Source organism: Tupaia chinensis, unplaced genomic scaffold, assembly GCF_000334495.1.
Source record: "Tupaia chinensis unplaced genomic scaffold, TupChi_1.0 Scaffold000311_2, whole genome shotgun sequence".
Classification (NCBI taxonomy): domain Eukaryota; kingdom Metazoa; phylum Chordata; class Mammalia; order Scandentia; family Tupaiidae; genus Tupaia; species Tupaia belangeri.
In genome coordinates, this window is record NW_006159803.1 from 7,996,059 (window position 1) to 8,009,257 (window position 13,199).

The 13,199-nt window shown below is 53.0% G+C and overlaps 1 protein-coding gene across 4 annotated transcripts in view; it reads left to right on the forward strand.

The window, feature by feature from the left end:
* Positions 1–13,199, forward strand: part of TTC12 (tetratricopeptide repeat domain 12) — a 57,535-nt gene that overhangs the window by 43,699 nt on the left and 637 nt on the right. For 3 of the 4 annotated variants that reach the window (XM_006151025.1, XM_006151026.3, XM_006151027.3), the window contains exons 19-23: positions 444–512; positions 4,362–4,463; positions 6,441–6,540; positions 7,639–7,864; positions 8,918–9,114. In XM_006151025.1, the coding sequence (XP_006151087.1) occupies positions 444–512; positions 4,362–4,463; positions 6,441–6,540; positions 7,639–7,864; positions 8,918–8,993 (573 nt within the window). In that variant the 3' untranslated portion in view covers positions 8,994–9,114. Of the gene's footprint in view, positions 1–443; positions 513–4,361; positions 4,464–6,440; positions 6,541–7,638; positions 7,865–8,917; positions 9,115–13,199 lie in introns of those variants that run through there. The other variant, XM_006151029.3, reaches the window with a different exon arrangement.

The window sequence follows — 13,199 nt, forward strand, 5'->3', positions numbered from 1 at the left end:
ATGGCCACGCTACAACCCCTTCTCCTCCATTCTCCTCTCGGGATCTTGGGCACACACGCACACACGCCCAGCCTGAATTTAAGCCACCAGGTCCAGGACTCGAACCGTGGTCGACTATATGGGAGCCCAGCGACATAGCCATTACGCTAGCTGCTGGTCCCAGGGAATGATTTCTTGGTTTCCCTCTCTCTGCCTCTCTCCAGTGAGTGTACTGGCCCTATGACAAAAAACAAAAAAGAAAGTGTCCCTGTTACCAGTATACATCCTGGGAGTTGGGGAGACAGGTGTGGGGAGAAACGAGAGGCGTCAGAGTGGAATCCAGAGAGACCATGGCAGTGGCAAGATAGAGAGCGGCCGGTTCTACTTGCGTGTCCAGAAGCCCCATGGAGGAGTCAGGTGACCGGGAAATTAAAGTCTGCCCCTCCGTCTCCCCGTCCCTGTAGGTCTGGACTATGCAAGTGAGCAGGAGGTGCCTGTCTCTACTAAACAGCCAGGATGGAGGAGTCCTGACAGTAAGTGTCCCCCAGGGAAATCCAGAAACCCCGTTTTCTTTATTCATTTTCTTGTTCTTGTTTTGTTTTAATATCGGCGAGTTGCCACCTTTGAGAATCTGCTGGCCCTGAGGTTTGGTGTGGATGTTCTCAGAGCAAGCCTGCAAGCACAGACATACCAACTTTCCCTGTGGCTTCAGAGTTTCAGCTTGCTGACCTCCCCCAGGTTCATCGTGGACCCGCCGCCCCGAGAATCCAGCAACATAAGAACACATGCTCTGTATGGCCGGGAGTTTAATGAGCTTCTGTAACGTTAGCTATCTGGTTTGTCCTACTTCATGATATCCTATGCAGGCCCTGCCTTGGTTGGTAGGGTCCTGAACAGCTGCGTGGGGACCCACATGGCTGGTCATGAGTTCAGGTCCCCAGTGGTCAGAGAGCACATCAGACTCGTGTGCACACAGACCCAAGATCCCAACGTGCTTGGAGGACTAAAGACAGAAGGCCACACGTGGCAAGACCTTGCCGAGGGTCTTCTCTCTCTCTCACTCGTGTATGCTGTCCTGTGCAAGCTGGATAGCTGAGTAATTTTATTTAAAATCTCTTTCTCCAGAATCAAAAAAGCCAGGCTGTATTTTGAAGCCAGTGAGCCTGGAGGTTATTTATGCACAATGATTTTTAGCGCCTTCGAAGAAACGTGCCGGAGTGACTTTCTTATTCTGCTTCTGACATTTGAGCAAGGCCTGTGGTTAGTGCGTCATAGCAGAATAGGAACATGATTCAAGAGGCTGGTTCCCAGCACCCTAGCACGTTAGGAATCACCCCTGTTCTTCTCCCTGTTAGGCAGGGCCCCAAAAGCTGGAGAAGCAACTGCGGTCATATCCAGGGTGCGCCTGGGAAACCGGCCCTCCGAAGACGGCAGACTGGGGACTGGCTCCAGAGTTTAAGAAAGTCCTGACAGGACCAGCAGTTAGCATAATGGCTATGTCACTGAACTCCCATGTAGTCAGCCACGGTTCAAGTCCTGGACCTGGTGGCTTAAACTCACGCCAGGCGCGTGAGCGTGCGTGCCCAAGATCCCGAGAGGAGAATGAAGGAGAAGGGATTGTGGCATGGCCATCCCCCGGGGGATGATTTCTCACTTTCTGTCTCTCTGTCTCTCTCTTTCTGGCGAGTGCATGCGCCCTATAGCAAAAACATCTCCAAAAGAAAAAAAAAGGAAGTCCTGAGTAGGCCCAGCACATCCCCCTGGGGCTAGCATTCTTATTCTCACAGTTTTCCTGAGGTCAGTTCAGAGGTTTTAACCTGCTCGCTATCCATATTCTCTGAAACCCTCTGACACTAGGGAACGCTGGGCGTATGAGAGAGGTGTCATCGTTTCCATCAGACCCTCAGAAGAAGTCCACGACCCCTCACGTGAAAGCACCACTGTTCTTGGGTGCTTGCGATTTTTCTGAATGGTCCACATCAAGACTTAGGCCTGCGCTAGTCCCTGGCTACACCCGCAGGGAATCCTCCGGCTGGATTCTCCAGGATTCCATGTGTGCCACATCTGGGTGCTTCCCAGCCTGCTGAGAGGCACCCCTCCGCCGCGGGAGCTGGCCCTGAGAGGGCACACGCCACCATCTGGAGCCGGAGAGCCGTTTGTGGTGTCGGCAACAGCGAGTTCCAGGAGCTGCTGGAAGCACATTAGGGAAACAAGACTGATAATGTGATAACACCCAAGGTGACCCCTTCTCCCTCCAGAGACCTCGTTAAAATGAGATGAAAGACCAACAGGCAGCATGGAGGTTAAGGTGGCTGGGTCCCACATGGCTAAGTCTGTGGTTTGAGTCTCAGAACTGGCAGCTTGAAAAATCCCTCGTGAGCATGAGTACCCAAAATCTGGAAAGAGAAATGGAAAAGAGGTGGTGTGGTCACTCCCCCTCAAGTGATTTCTCACTTTGTCTCTCTCTCTGGCAAGTGCACACACTCTATAGCAAAAACTTAAAAAGGGAGAGAGAGAGAGAGAGAAAGGAAGGCAGGCAGGCAGGCATTGGGCTGTGGGAGGAGAAACCCACACTGACGAAGTGAATAGACAAGAGGTTACCAGTGGGAAAGTAATTTTAACACATTTCTGCAAGACGAAGATCAGATCCAATTAACGAGGCAGGGCTGAAGAACCTTCCCGTAGAGTACAGATGGAGGGCAGCTCAGCCAGGCCTAGCAGAACTACCTCGCAAAACCCTAGAGAGGATCAAGATTTCAAAATACCACGGGCTGGCTCTGTGATCTGGTTAAGGCAGCCAGACCGTATGTGGCTTATTCTGTGGTTTGAATTCTAGCCCTAGAAGCTTGAAAAACACACTAGGGGGGACCAGCAGTTAGTGAAATGGCTATGTCGCTGGACTCCCACGTAGTCAACCGCAGTTCGCATCCCAGACCCGGTGGCTTAAAACTCACACCGGGCACGTGTGCGTGTGTGCCCAAGATCCCCAGAGGAGAACAGAGAAGGGATTGTGGCATGGCAATCCTCCCTGGGGGGGGGGGGATTTCTCACTTTCTGTCTCTGTCTGTCTGGCGAGCACACGCACCCTATAGCAGAAACCTCTCAAAAAAAAAAAAAAAAAACACACACACACTAGGTGCGTGTGCGTGTGTGCCCCAAATCCTAAGACGGAGAACGGGTTAGGATGTGACCATGTCCATTGAGAGGTGCTCCCCCCCCATCTCTCTCTCTCGCTCTCGCTCTCATGAGTACACGTGCCCTCTGACAGATTGTTTCTTTTTTTAAAGATCAAATTACCAGGGACTTGGACAAGCCCCACAGCTCAGTGTTAAGAGAACTGGCTCTTACGTTTCTGACTGTGGTTCAAACCTCAGCCTCGGTGACCCTGGGTGTGCATGTCCAGAATCCTGATGGGAAGGGATAATGGAGGAAAAGGGATCGCAGCATAACTGTGCCCATTGGGGAGGTGCTTTCTCTCCCCATCCCACCCTCCGCAAATGCACATAGCTTCTCCCGCTCCCCCCCCCAAAAAAAGTAGTAGGGACAACAGAGGGCAGAAGTGTGAGGAGGGAGGAGTGTGTATGGCCAGCGGGCGTCTGCCCCCAGACATAAAATCAGAACGTTTCTTCCCTAAAGAAGTGCAAGAGTGGAGAAAAGAATGCTTCCTAGCATTAGGGTGTCACCTCACCCCCTGCCAGTCAGAAACTTCCCGTAACGACAGCATTCCCAACAGTTTTATTAATGCCTTTTCTTACATGTGATTGGAGAGCTAAGGGTCACCAGGCATTTTAGGAAAGCCACACGCCCAAGCCCGAAACATCGACCTAAAAGAAATAATGCTACTAAAGGAAACAGAAGAAAAAATAGTAACTATCGTTTGTATCCTGAGAGTCAAGATAGTTGTACCGTCGGACTGTAACAGCTTACTATTTTAAAAAAGAAATCGGAGCTCGGAAGTAAAGAAATGAAATCTTCCGGAAAGTAGAACAAAAAGACAAAGATTCAGAAAAATAAAGATAAGTCAGAGTGCAGAAACAGATCAGTCCCGGAAGTGGGAAGGGCCTCGCGGCGTCGGACTGGGAGGCACCCAGGAGAGGACTTCCTCGGATCCAAACCGGGCGGGTCCCAGGGAAGCTGAGGTAAGCGGGCCTTTGGGTGCCCGGCGATGTCCACAGCCCTCTGGATCTGCCTCCCAGCAGCTTTCAAAAAAGATTGGCGCTTGCTGTTTATGATGTGGCTTTTACATTTTTTAAAAAATTGAGGTTCGTATTTGCTTCCAATGCTAATGATTGCTTTTGCCTCGTAAACTCCTTGTTAACCGTCAAAGGTCATCAGCCTTTCTGAAAAGGACGATTAATCATCCTTCTCGCTGCTTTTCTCAGAGAGCTGCTGGTATTCTGAGCCGGACACTCTCTTCCTCTCTGAAAATCGTTGAGGAGGCCCTGAGAGCAGGAGTGGTGAAGAAAATGATTAAGTTCCTGAAGGTAAGAGAAGTACATTGGGGGGAGGGGGGGCAGCAGGTGGCATAGTGGCTAAGGCGCTGGACTCTCATGTGGTTGACTGAGGTTCAAGTCCCAGACCTGGTGACTTGAAACTCATGCCAAGGGTGTGTGTGTGCATGCCCCAAATCCTGAGATAATAGAGACGGGATTGCAGCATGGCCATTCCCCCAGTGGGTGATTTCTCGCTTTCTGTTTTTCTGTCTCTGTCTCTCCAGTAAGTGCACATACCCTATGGCAAAAAAATAATCTTAACAAGAAAAAAAGAAGCTCATTGGTTACAACCTCTTCCATTTCCAGGAGCCTCCTATTTTTTTCAGGGACCACTAGACTTTGTTTAGTTCACGTACCTTTTTTACCCTCCGCTAGATGTTAAACTTCTTGACTAGGGAGGGGGTTCTTTCCTGCCTGTCCACCCAGACAGTGCTCTGAACACCAACAAAAGATTATTGAATAAGTAAGTAAAAATGATCATTAAATACATCCATAAAACTGCTTACCTTTGATACTGGCAGGTGGCATGGTGGTTAAGGGCACTGGACTTGTACACGGCCAACCACGGTTCACATCCTGGACCTGGCGCCTTGCTTTCTCACTCCCCTCACCCCTCTTTCACTCCATCCCTCTCTGGTCAAATTAAAATAAATAAATAAATAAATAAGTTGAATAAAATAATTATTTAAAAAAGAAAAAACTACTTCCTCCCTTGGGCCTGACTTTAAAACGTAGGACCTCCATCCTTGAAAAGGATGGTCCAGGGCATTTCTGGCAGGTTCTAGGCCCATCATTGCGCTTGTGTTGAATGTGTCACACATGTTCTATGTAACCCCACATGTGAGATGCGTGGGCTGCAGGGTTACGTAGTCCAGATGTCCCGAAGCTGCAGGGATTCCCCCACTGATGAGGGCCATGAATCTAAGCAAGTCAGTGCAGGACTTACCTGGACTCACCCGAGAGGGCGCGGTCGAAGGTCTGGCTGTCATCGCTCCATCCCACCATGGTGGACGTGCCTAGAAGTCCACGTGGCCACGTTCGTGTAGCGACACCACGTGTGCTAGTTGTAAAGCCCCAGCTGAGGGGGCAGGAGAGTGTGCTCTGGGGATGGAGGACGCTGGGTCAGGGGTAGACTGGGGCAGGATGGTGGGTCTGAGCCTGGGTCGCTGCTTAGGCAGTGACCACCATCTCCTCTAAACGGCTTTGGCACACCTGCCAAGGGCCGCTGATGGCAGGCACATGTGTGCGTTATGCATGCATACGTGCACACATGCATTTTAAAGACCCTGCACTGGGCACTTTTAAGGGTTATGACTTGATAGTTGTCACCTCTTAAAATGATGTGGATTAATGACGTTCTCCACGCGGGACTGTCAGCCCGCAGCCTTAGCAAGTCAGCCTCATTCTCAAATGCGGTGATACAGGTGCAGTGACCCCTTTGTGTCTCCATCAGTCGGTAGCATCATCCCCTCTCAGCTATTCCCTGGAAGCCTTCCAGAGGTAATCACTCAGGGACCCATGATAGGCCTTCGCTGTGTCGGAGAAGGTCCGAGTGACGCTCCGTCCCATCGAGGGCCGGGCCTTCCCGAGCTCAGCGGGAAGCACGTGCCCACCTCGTCTCAGTGGAACTCTTTCTGAGAAGCTCGGGAGCTGCTAGCACTCTCGTAACTGCTCTCTGGGGTCTCTGATCAAGGGCAATCACAGGAATGGGGACCAGCAGGTGGCATGGTGGTTAAGGCGCTAGACACTCCCACATGGCTGACTGAGGTTCGAATACCGGGCCTGGTGGCTTGCTTTCTCTCTCTCCCTCCCTCCCTCCCTATCTGTGTGTGTGTGTGTGTGTGTGTGTGTGTGTGTGTGTGTGTGTGTCTGGTCAAATTAAAATAAATGAATGAGTAAATAAAATTAAATAATTATAAAAAAGAGCAATCACAGGATTGATTCCATAAATTTCATTTTAAAATCTAGACAGGAGGCCAGATGGCGTCACGTTACGCGGTGAAGTCACTAGCAATCTGCACCAACAGCTACCACGAAGCTCGGGAGGAGGTGATAAGACTGGATAAGAGTAAGTGGCGGGCCCATGAAGGCAGCCCTCGTGCCGAGGTTAACCCGCCCCGAAGCTACAAAGGAACCTGTAGCTGAGGAACGAGGGCCGCTTAGGTTCTGCAGTTCACCGCTCCCTGCACCCCAGCACCCTTGACAGAGGAGCTGTTTCACCTCCAACCTGAAAGCCTCTGCCTAGCCGCTCAGCAGTGCCCTGGTAGGATGCCCCCGCTGGAGACCCAGCTATCAGACAGTTCAAAGACACCCGGATCGAAGCTGGGAAGCTCCCTCCACTCACCAGGTTAAATTGAACTCGTTTCTAAGACAGTCTGCTGGAGCAGACCTAGCCCCAGCTTTCTTCACAGAGAGAGGAAACACACGCACGCACACACACACACACACACACACACACACACGCGCGCGCACACACACACACACACGCGTGCGCACACACACCTTCAACCATTACTGAATGGGGCAATACCCGAGTGTGAACCTCACTTGGATCTAGTAACCTAAATCGGCTGTAGGTATTCATGGCAGGGGAGCCCAGCTGGGGCAGCCTGCCTGCACTCTCAGGCTTGACACCCGCCTCGGAGTACAGAACGGTGGACTGAGGCCCCCAGAAGCAGAGCTTGCCCTCTAGATCCTATTTCTTGACCTGCAGATATTAGATGGGCACTTAGATCTTACTGGGGGACTGGCAGGTGGCACCTCTCACTGTGGGGAAGAGTAGACGTTAGGAGTAGGGATTTGATGGGTTGAAGTCCTGGCCTGCCCTAAAAGAGCCAGGTGTGGTGGTGCGTGCCTGTGGTCCCAGCTACTCGGAAGGCTCAGACAGGCTCTTACACACACACAAGATTGGGGACTCTCGAGAAGACAGGCCTGTCTGGCACACGATGTGAGTTTGTGCTGTGCAGGACACTGCTCTGGGGACCTGAGATACTTCAGAGAGTCACAGGTGCTGGGGAGGCTCCTTGGCATTCAGGACTATTGGCTGACCACGTCAGAGCATCGGGGGAAGCTCAGTGTCCACTCACACCCTGGCCCCTCATGGCCCCTTGCAGCCTCCGATGTGGGGATGCAGAGAAACTGTGGCTTGTTCTCTCCTGCCCGGCAGAGTTCAGCATTTTGATGAAGCTGCTGCACTCGGAGGACGAGGTTCTGGTGGGCAACGCCGCCCTCTGCCTTGGGAACTGCATGGAGGTGCCCGGCGCCGCGTCTTCCCTCCTGAAGACGGACCTCGTGCAGGTCCTGTTAAAACTGGCGGGGGGCGACGCACAGCAGACGGCAGTGCAGCTGAATGCGGGCATCGCGCTGGGGAAGCTGTGCACAGCCGAGCCCAGGTACGGAGCGGAGCCCTCTCAGCACGCAGACAGGAAGCCAGGCCAGGAGTCCGGCTGAGCCCGGTGGGGGCCTGGGCTGGGGAGCCCTCGCGCTTGCTGAGCAGGCTCCTGTTGGTGCTTCTCTGGAGGAAGGAAGCTCTCCCTGAGGGACCTGGGCGCCAGCCTGGACAGGGACCAAGTTTGTCCAACAGGGATTTGTCCACCCCTTCCTGTCATCATCTTCTCTCCATCCCACTCTCCTTCTCCCTTTTGCTCTTCCTTTCCCTTCCCCATGGCGCTGTCTCCTCTTCTCCCCCCCTCCTTTCTCTCTTCTCCGCTCTCCCAGGACCACTGCATCCACTTCATTTTTTACCAGGGCCTAAACAATGGAGACATGTCCAGTGAGGGTGGCTGTCACTTGCTGGAGGGAACGGGCTGCAGGAGCAGATGCAGAACGGCCTGTCTGAGCCACCCAGCAAGGGGTCTCGGCTCTGCGTGTGCGGCTTCTCTTAGCTCAGACTTCTGCTCTGTGTGGTCCTGGTGTGATTGCTGAAACCCTGAATCACGTGCCTCTGGAAGGTGTCTGCTGTGGCTGCCGTTGACGTGGGGCAGCCTTTGGGAATGGAGAGAGGAGCTCTTTCCATTTCAGCTCCAAGCCTCTAACCCTCCTCTAGAATGAGAGCTGGCCTGGAGGACATCGAAGCTCCTTTCCAGTTCTAATTGTTAAAATGAAAGGAATAGCTGAGACCATTCTTCCACAGGAAAGAAGGCCATTAGCTAGGGGTGAGCTCCAAGTGGCACCCCCCAGGGAGTTCCCAGAGCAAGGTCCCATCTGATCAGCCTGGCATACCTGCCACCTGCATGGCGAATGTTTCCAGCATTTTCTGGGGCTCTCTGGGAACCTTCCTTACCCCTTACGATCTTTAGGGCTCCCCAGGACCGTGGCTCCATCCCCTTTCCACCCAGTGACAGCGCTGACATCCCATCCTCTTCTGCCTACAAGGGGGATGGCTCTGGACCCAGGGCTCTGGACCCAGAGGATTTATGCCCTGGATTTCTATCTGATTGTGACAGGTTTGTCGCTCAGCTGAGAGAGCTTCATGGGATAGAAATTCTCAACTCTACGATGAAGTATATCAAAGATCCTTGAGATACACGATGTCTCTGCATGTTTGCAAACTCAGCTGAGTGTGAACACACGCACAGCTACATGCAAACACTACTGACTGCTATGGGCTGTTCCTGTGCTAATAAAGACCTTTTAAACATCCGCTCCAGAAGCAAATACCTGTTTCCAGAGCATCTGCCTGTTGGTCTCATCAATAGCAAGGCAGCAGTGGGAACCGCACTAGCTTGCTCAGTGTCCGGCGTACCCCCCAAGTGTTCCCTGCTGTTCTGCAGAGGGTGGAAACCAGCAAATGAAAGGCCGCAGTGCCCAGACTCCCTACCTGCAACAGTTCTAGTTGGACCCCGTGGCCGGCACTTCCTACCCCTTCTGCTATTTTCTGCGTGCTAGAAACATCCGATTTGGGCAGTGGCATTCCAGCCTCCATCATCCAGCTATGTGGAGTGCCACGAGGGGGTTGCAGTGGCAGAGAGGTGGTGGCGGCCTCCTGAAGCCCAGCCCACAGCTGCAGCATGTGCTCTTGAATTTGGTGCGTCAGTCAGGTGGTGGGTGGTGGCTCCCTGTCAGAGGAGCTCTGTGGGGTCCTGGGAATCATTCCTGCAGGTCTCCCCCCACCCCCAGCATCTGTGTCAGCACCCCACTCCATGTGTTCAAGTGCCGGCGTGGGGCTTCTGTTCCTGCAGCGAACACTGGCTGGTACAGACATCCTTACTGCCCTGTTCCCCATCTTGCATTCCCACCCGGTCCCCAAAGCCCAAATGCGCCATTCCCTTTCTGTTACCTCAGGGCCGCCCATGGAGCCCAGACCCCTAAATGAAAAGTCCCGAAAGTGACACCACTCAGTATACTGGCTTGAGCATTCAGGGTAGAAGGGCAGGATCTGCATGCAGTGAATGCCAGGAGCCCTTCACCCTCACCGAAGTGCCAAGGACTTTGGGCCCTACCGTGCTACCTACCAGCTGTGTGACGTGGGGCCAGCCAATTAACTTCTCTGGGCTTTGGCGCTGCTTCTGGAAAAGTGAGCACAGTACCTGTCCCACCTCCCTGCTATGGTGCTGTGAAGATGAGAGGGCATCTTGGAGGAGAAGGCACTTTGGGAACCCCGAGGTGGTCCACAGAGATAAGTCATTACCAGGCTCAGTCTGAGGTTGAGGGGATTAACTACAACCCCTGCTGGGTTAGTGTGAGGGTCTGGAAAGAGTAAATCACGTGTCCTTAAAGGAATTAAAGCTAGACATTGTCTGAAGCAGTTAGGGGAGAAAACCCTCCACAGTTGTACCCAGCACATCCAAACACATGGCACTTCAAAAGTGAGGCAGCCATTGGTGTAAATTAAGAACTTTATTCCTGAAACCGAGATAGATATGTAGCACTTGGCAGGGAGTGGGGGTGGGGTGGGGGGTATAAGAAAGTCAGTACCCCAAAGCCCTCCCTGTGGAATTGGTGCACTGCGTGGGTCTGGAGCAAGCTCACCCGAGTTATTTTGCGAGGGCCCCTGGGTGGCAGGCAAGTGACAGGCCACAGCAGAGTGGCCAGGACCTCCCCAGCCTGTCCTAATCATGCAAATGAACACCCCTCAAAAGTCTGTTGAATTGCCAAGGGAGAGTGGTTTCATGCTAAACTGGTCAGAGAAGGAAATTAAAGGCCGCAGGATGGGCTGTCCAGAGCACAGCAGTGTCGGAGAGCGTGGGAGGCAGGGCTCGTGTGCACAGCCAGCGGGCGCGTCTCCTCGATGCTCAGCTCCCTCTCAACGCTCGGGCTGCACTCCTTCCTGGCTCTTGAACATGGCTATTCTAGATGCGATCTCTTTCCCGAAGAGTGGGGAATGTCAGATTATGTTATTATGTCTGCTTCAGAGTGCCTGCCGAGAGCGGTCATCGCTCTGGAGGCGAGTCTGCAGACCGAGCAGCTCGCTCCTCTCACAGGCGGACAGACAGGCTTCGCCTCCCAGTGCCTCCATCCCCGCGGCCGCGCTCCCCCTCATCTCACCTCTGACATGCCACCAAGCAAGGCTTCCGGGCAACAGCAAGAAACAAAACAATGGCGTGGTTTTTGTTTTTCAGTTTTAATTTTTTAAATATCACATCGAATCATATATATCTTTGCAGTATAACATTTCTTTTTCCAGCATGATTACCACACATGTCAGTCAAGACAAAGACATTCCTATGCACATCGGCAGCAGCAAATAGCTTTTCATTTTTCGTCAAGCATACTTTTTTCTCTTCTTTCCCGTTTTTTTTTTTTTCCTTTGTCTTCCCCTGTTCCCATCCCCCCTATTATCACATCCTTACTGTCTCTGGCATTTACCATTCCCCCCCGCCCCCGCTACCGTACCTCCCCAGCGCTCAGGTTCTGCTGTAGCGTACAGACAACCAGGGTACCGTCTACGGGGACATACAACGTCTGTCTTTCGTAGTCTGTTCACTTAGCAGGACGTCTTCCATATTCGTTTACTTTGTATCAGTGTCAGGGTTCCATTGTTTTTCATGGCTGAGTAGTATTCCATAGAGTTCCTATGCCACATTTTTTTCAATCCACTTATCTATTTTTGGACATTTGAGTTGTGTTTAACAAGGACCTCAGGACCAGCCAGGTGGTGTGTGAAGGCATTGGACCCCACATGACCAACTGTGTTGTTCGAGTCCTGGAACATCATGTCAGGCACATATGTGTGCATGCCTGAAATCCTGGCAGGAGAATAGAGAGAGGCAAAGGGATTGCAGCATGGCCATCCCCACTAGCGGGTGATTTTTCATTTTCCCTCTCTGTCTCTGTCTCTGGCAAGTATATGTGCTGTTAGAGCAAATAAAAATGAAAAGAAGTCTCGCCTCTGTGTGCTAGGAGTAACTGGCACCAACCTTACCACCCTCTGGGGCACGACTCATTCTGGGAAAGCGGTGTCTGCTGGTTGAACGGGCAGAGGGGCTGGGATTATCCATCCTAGAGAGGCTATGGCCAAGATGCAGCTCAGACTGTCCTGAAGCCACAGCAGAGGTGTTAGGGGACGTGGTAGAGGGCCGTCAACTGTCTTCAGCTGCGGCAGCAATTGCGGTGGGCAGCAGGTGGGATGGAGGTTAAAGGTCGGGAGGAGATGAGAGGGAGGGGTCAGAGGCTGCCACAGGAAAGGGTGCCATCCTAAGCAACTTTCTGCGCAGGGGTTAGAGCAGGAACTCGGCTGGGAGGAGTGAACGAAGAGGACCGCTTGTATTACGTGATTTTGTTTTTAGCATATGTTTTCATTTTCTAAATGTCTTGAAAACACAGGCTCTCCCCCAGGGCCCAGGGAAAGGTCAATAATCAGATGTAAGGAAAACCCATTTTGAATTGGGTCCCTTCCCCATGGGAGAGGCTCTTGGTCCCCGGCTGTCCTGTAGGCCTGGTGCACGTGCTCAAAGATCCTGCCCCCAGAGGCCTCACAAGGCCCCCATGAGGAGGTCTGAGCTCCACTTTATGTAAGGAAATGAAAGATGTGAAATCCTTCCTGACCCAGGACCCTGTAGCCAGGAAACAGGGAAGCCAGGACTCGACCCCAGGCTGTGCCGTGAGCTACTTCTGCATGAAAATATCCCTCCACTTACTGAAGGTGCCCTGCGGGACAGCCACTGGGTTCCCTGAGCCTTGGTGTCTCGGTGGAACGGGGGCGACAACTACCTCGCCCTCTGTGGTTTGGGTGCCGTGTACGTGCAGTGCCGGGCATAGGTGGCCACACAAAGAAGACGCAGACTTGAGGCCGACCATCGTTCCTATACCGGAAGAGACCACGAACTCCTCCCCTGCCCCTCTGGCCCTCCTGGGTCTGCTCCTCCTCCCAAGTTCTCCGCCTCACTTCCGGGAGCCGGTCTGCCCTATCTACCTTCTCTTCCCTGTGCCCAAGGCAGACGCGAGGATGCCCCCAGACCCAGGTGCTGGCCCGCAGCCCGACCGTGGCAGCCAGTTCCGAGAGCACAGGTGCACGCTCAGGACCGCGACGGGGCGACAGCGTCTCCCCGCCAGAACTCAGGTGGCTGGGGTCTGCAGGGCCAGTGCTGGGCTGCGTTTTCGTTAGCAGGAGCCAGTGGGTGCCGGAAGGTGCTAGAATCCATGCCCCCAATCCGCTGCCATTTCCGTCCCCCCTCCGTTTAGAATCAGGAAAGCGTGTCGATTCCAGCATTTGCAGCACCAGTACATTTAGCCACACAACCACTAGTTCGTCGCAAGCCCTAGAGCTGCAAGCGCGGCACCCTCCCC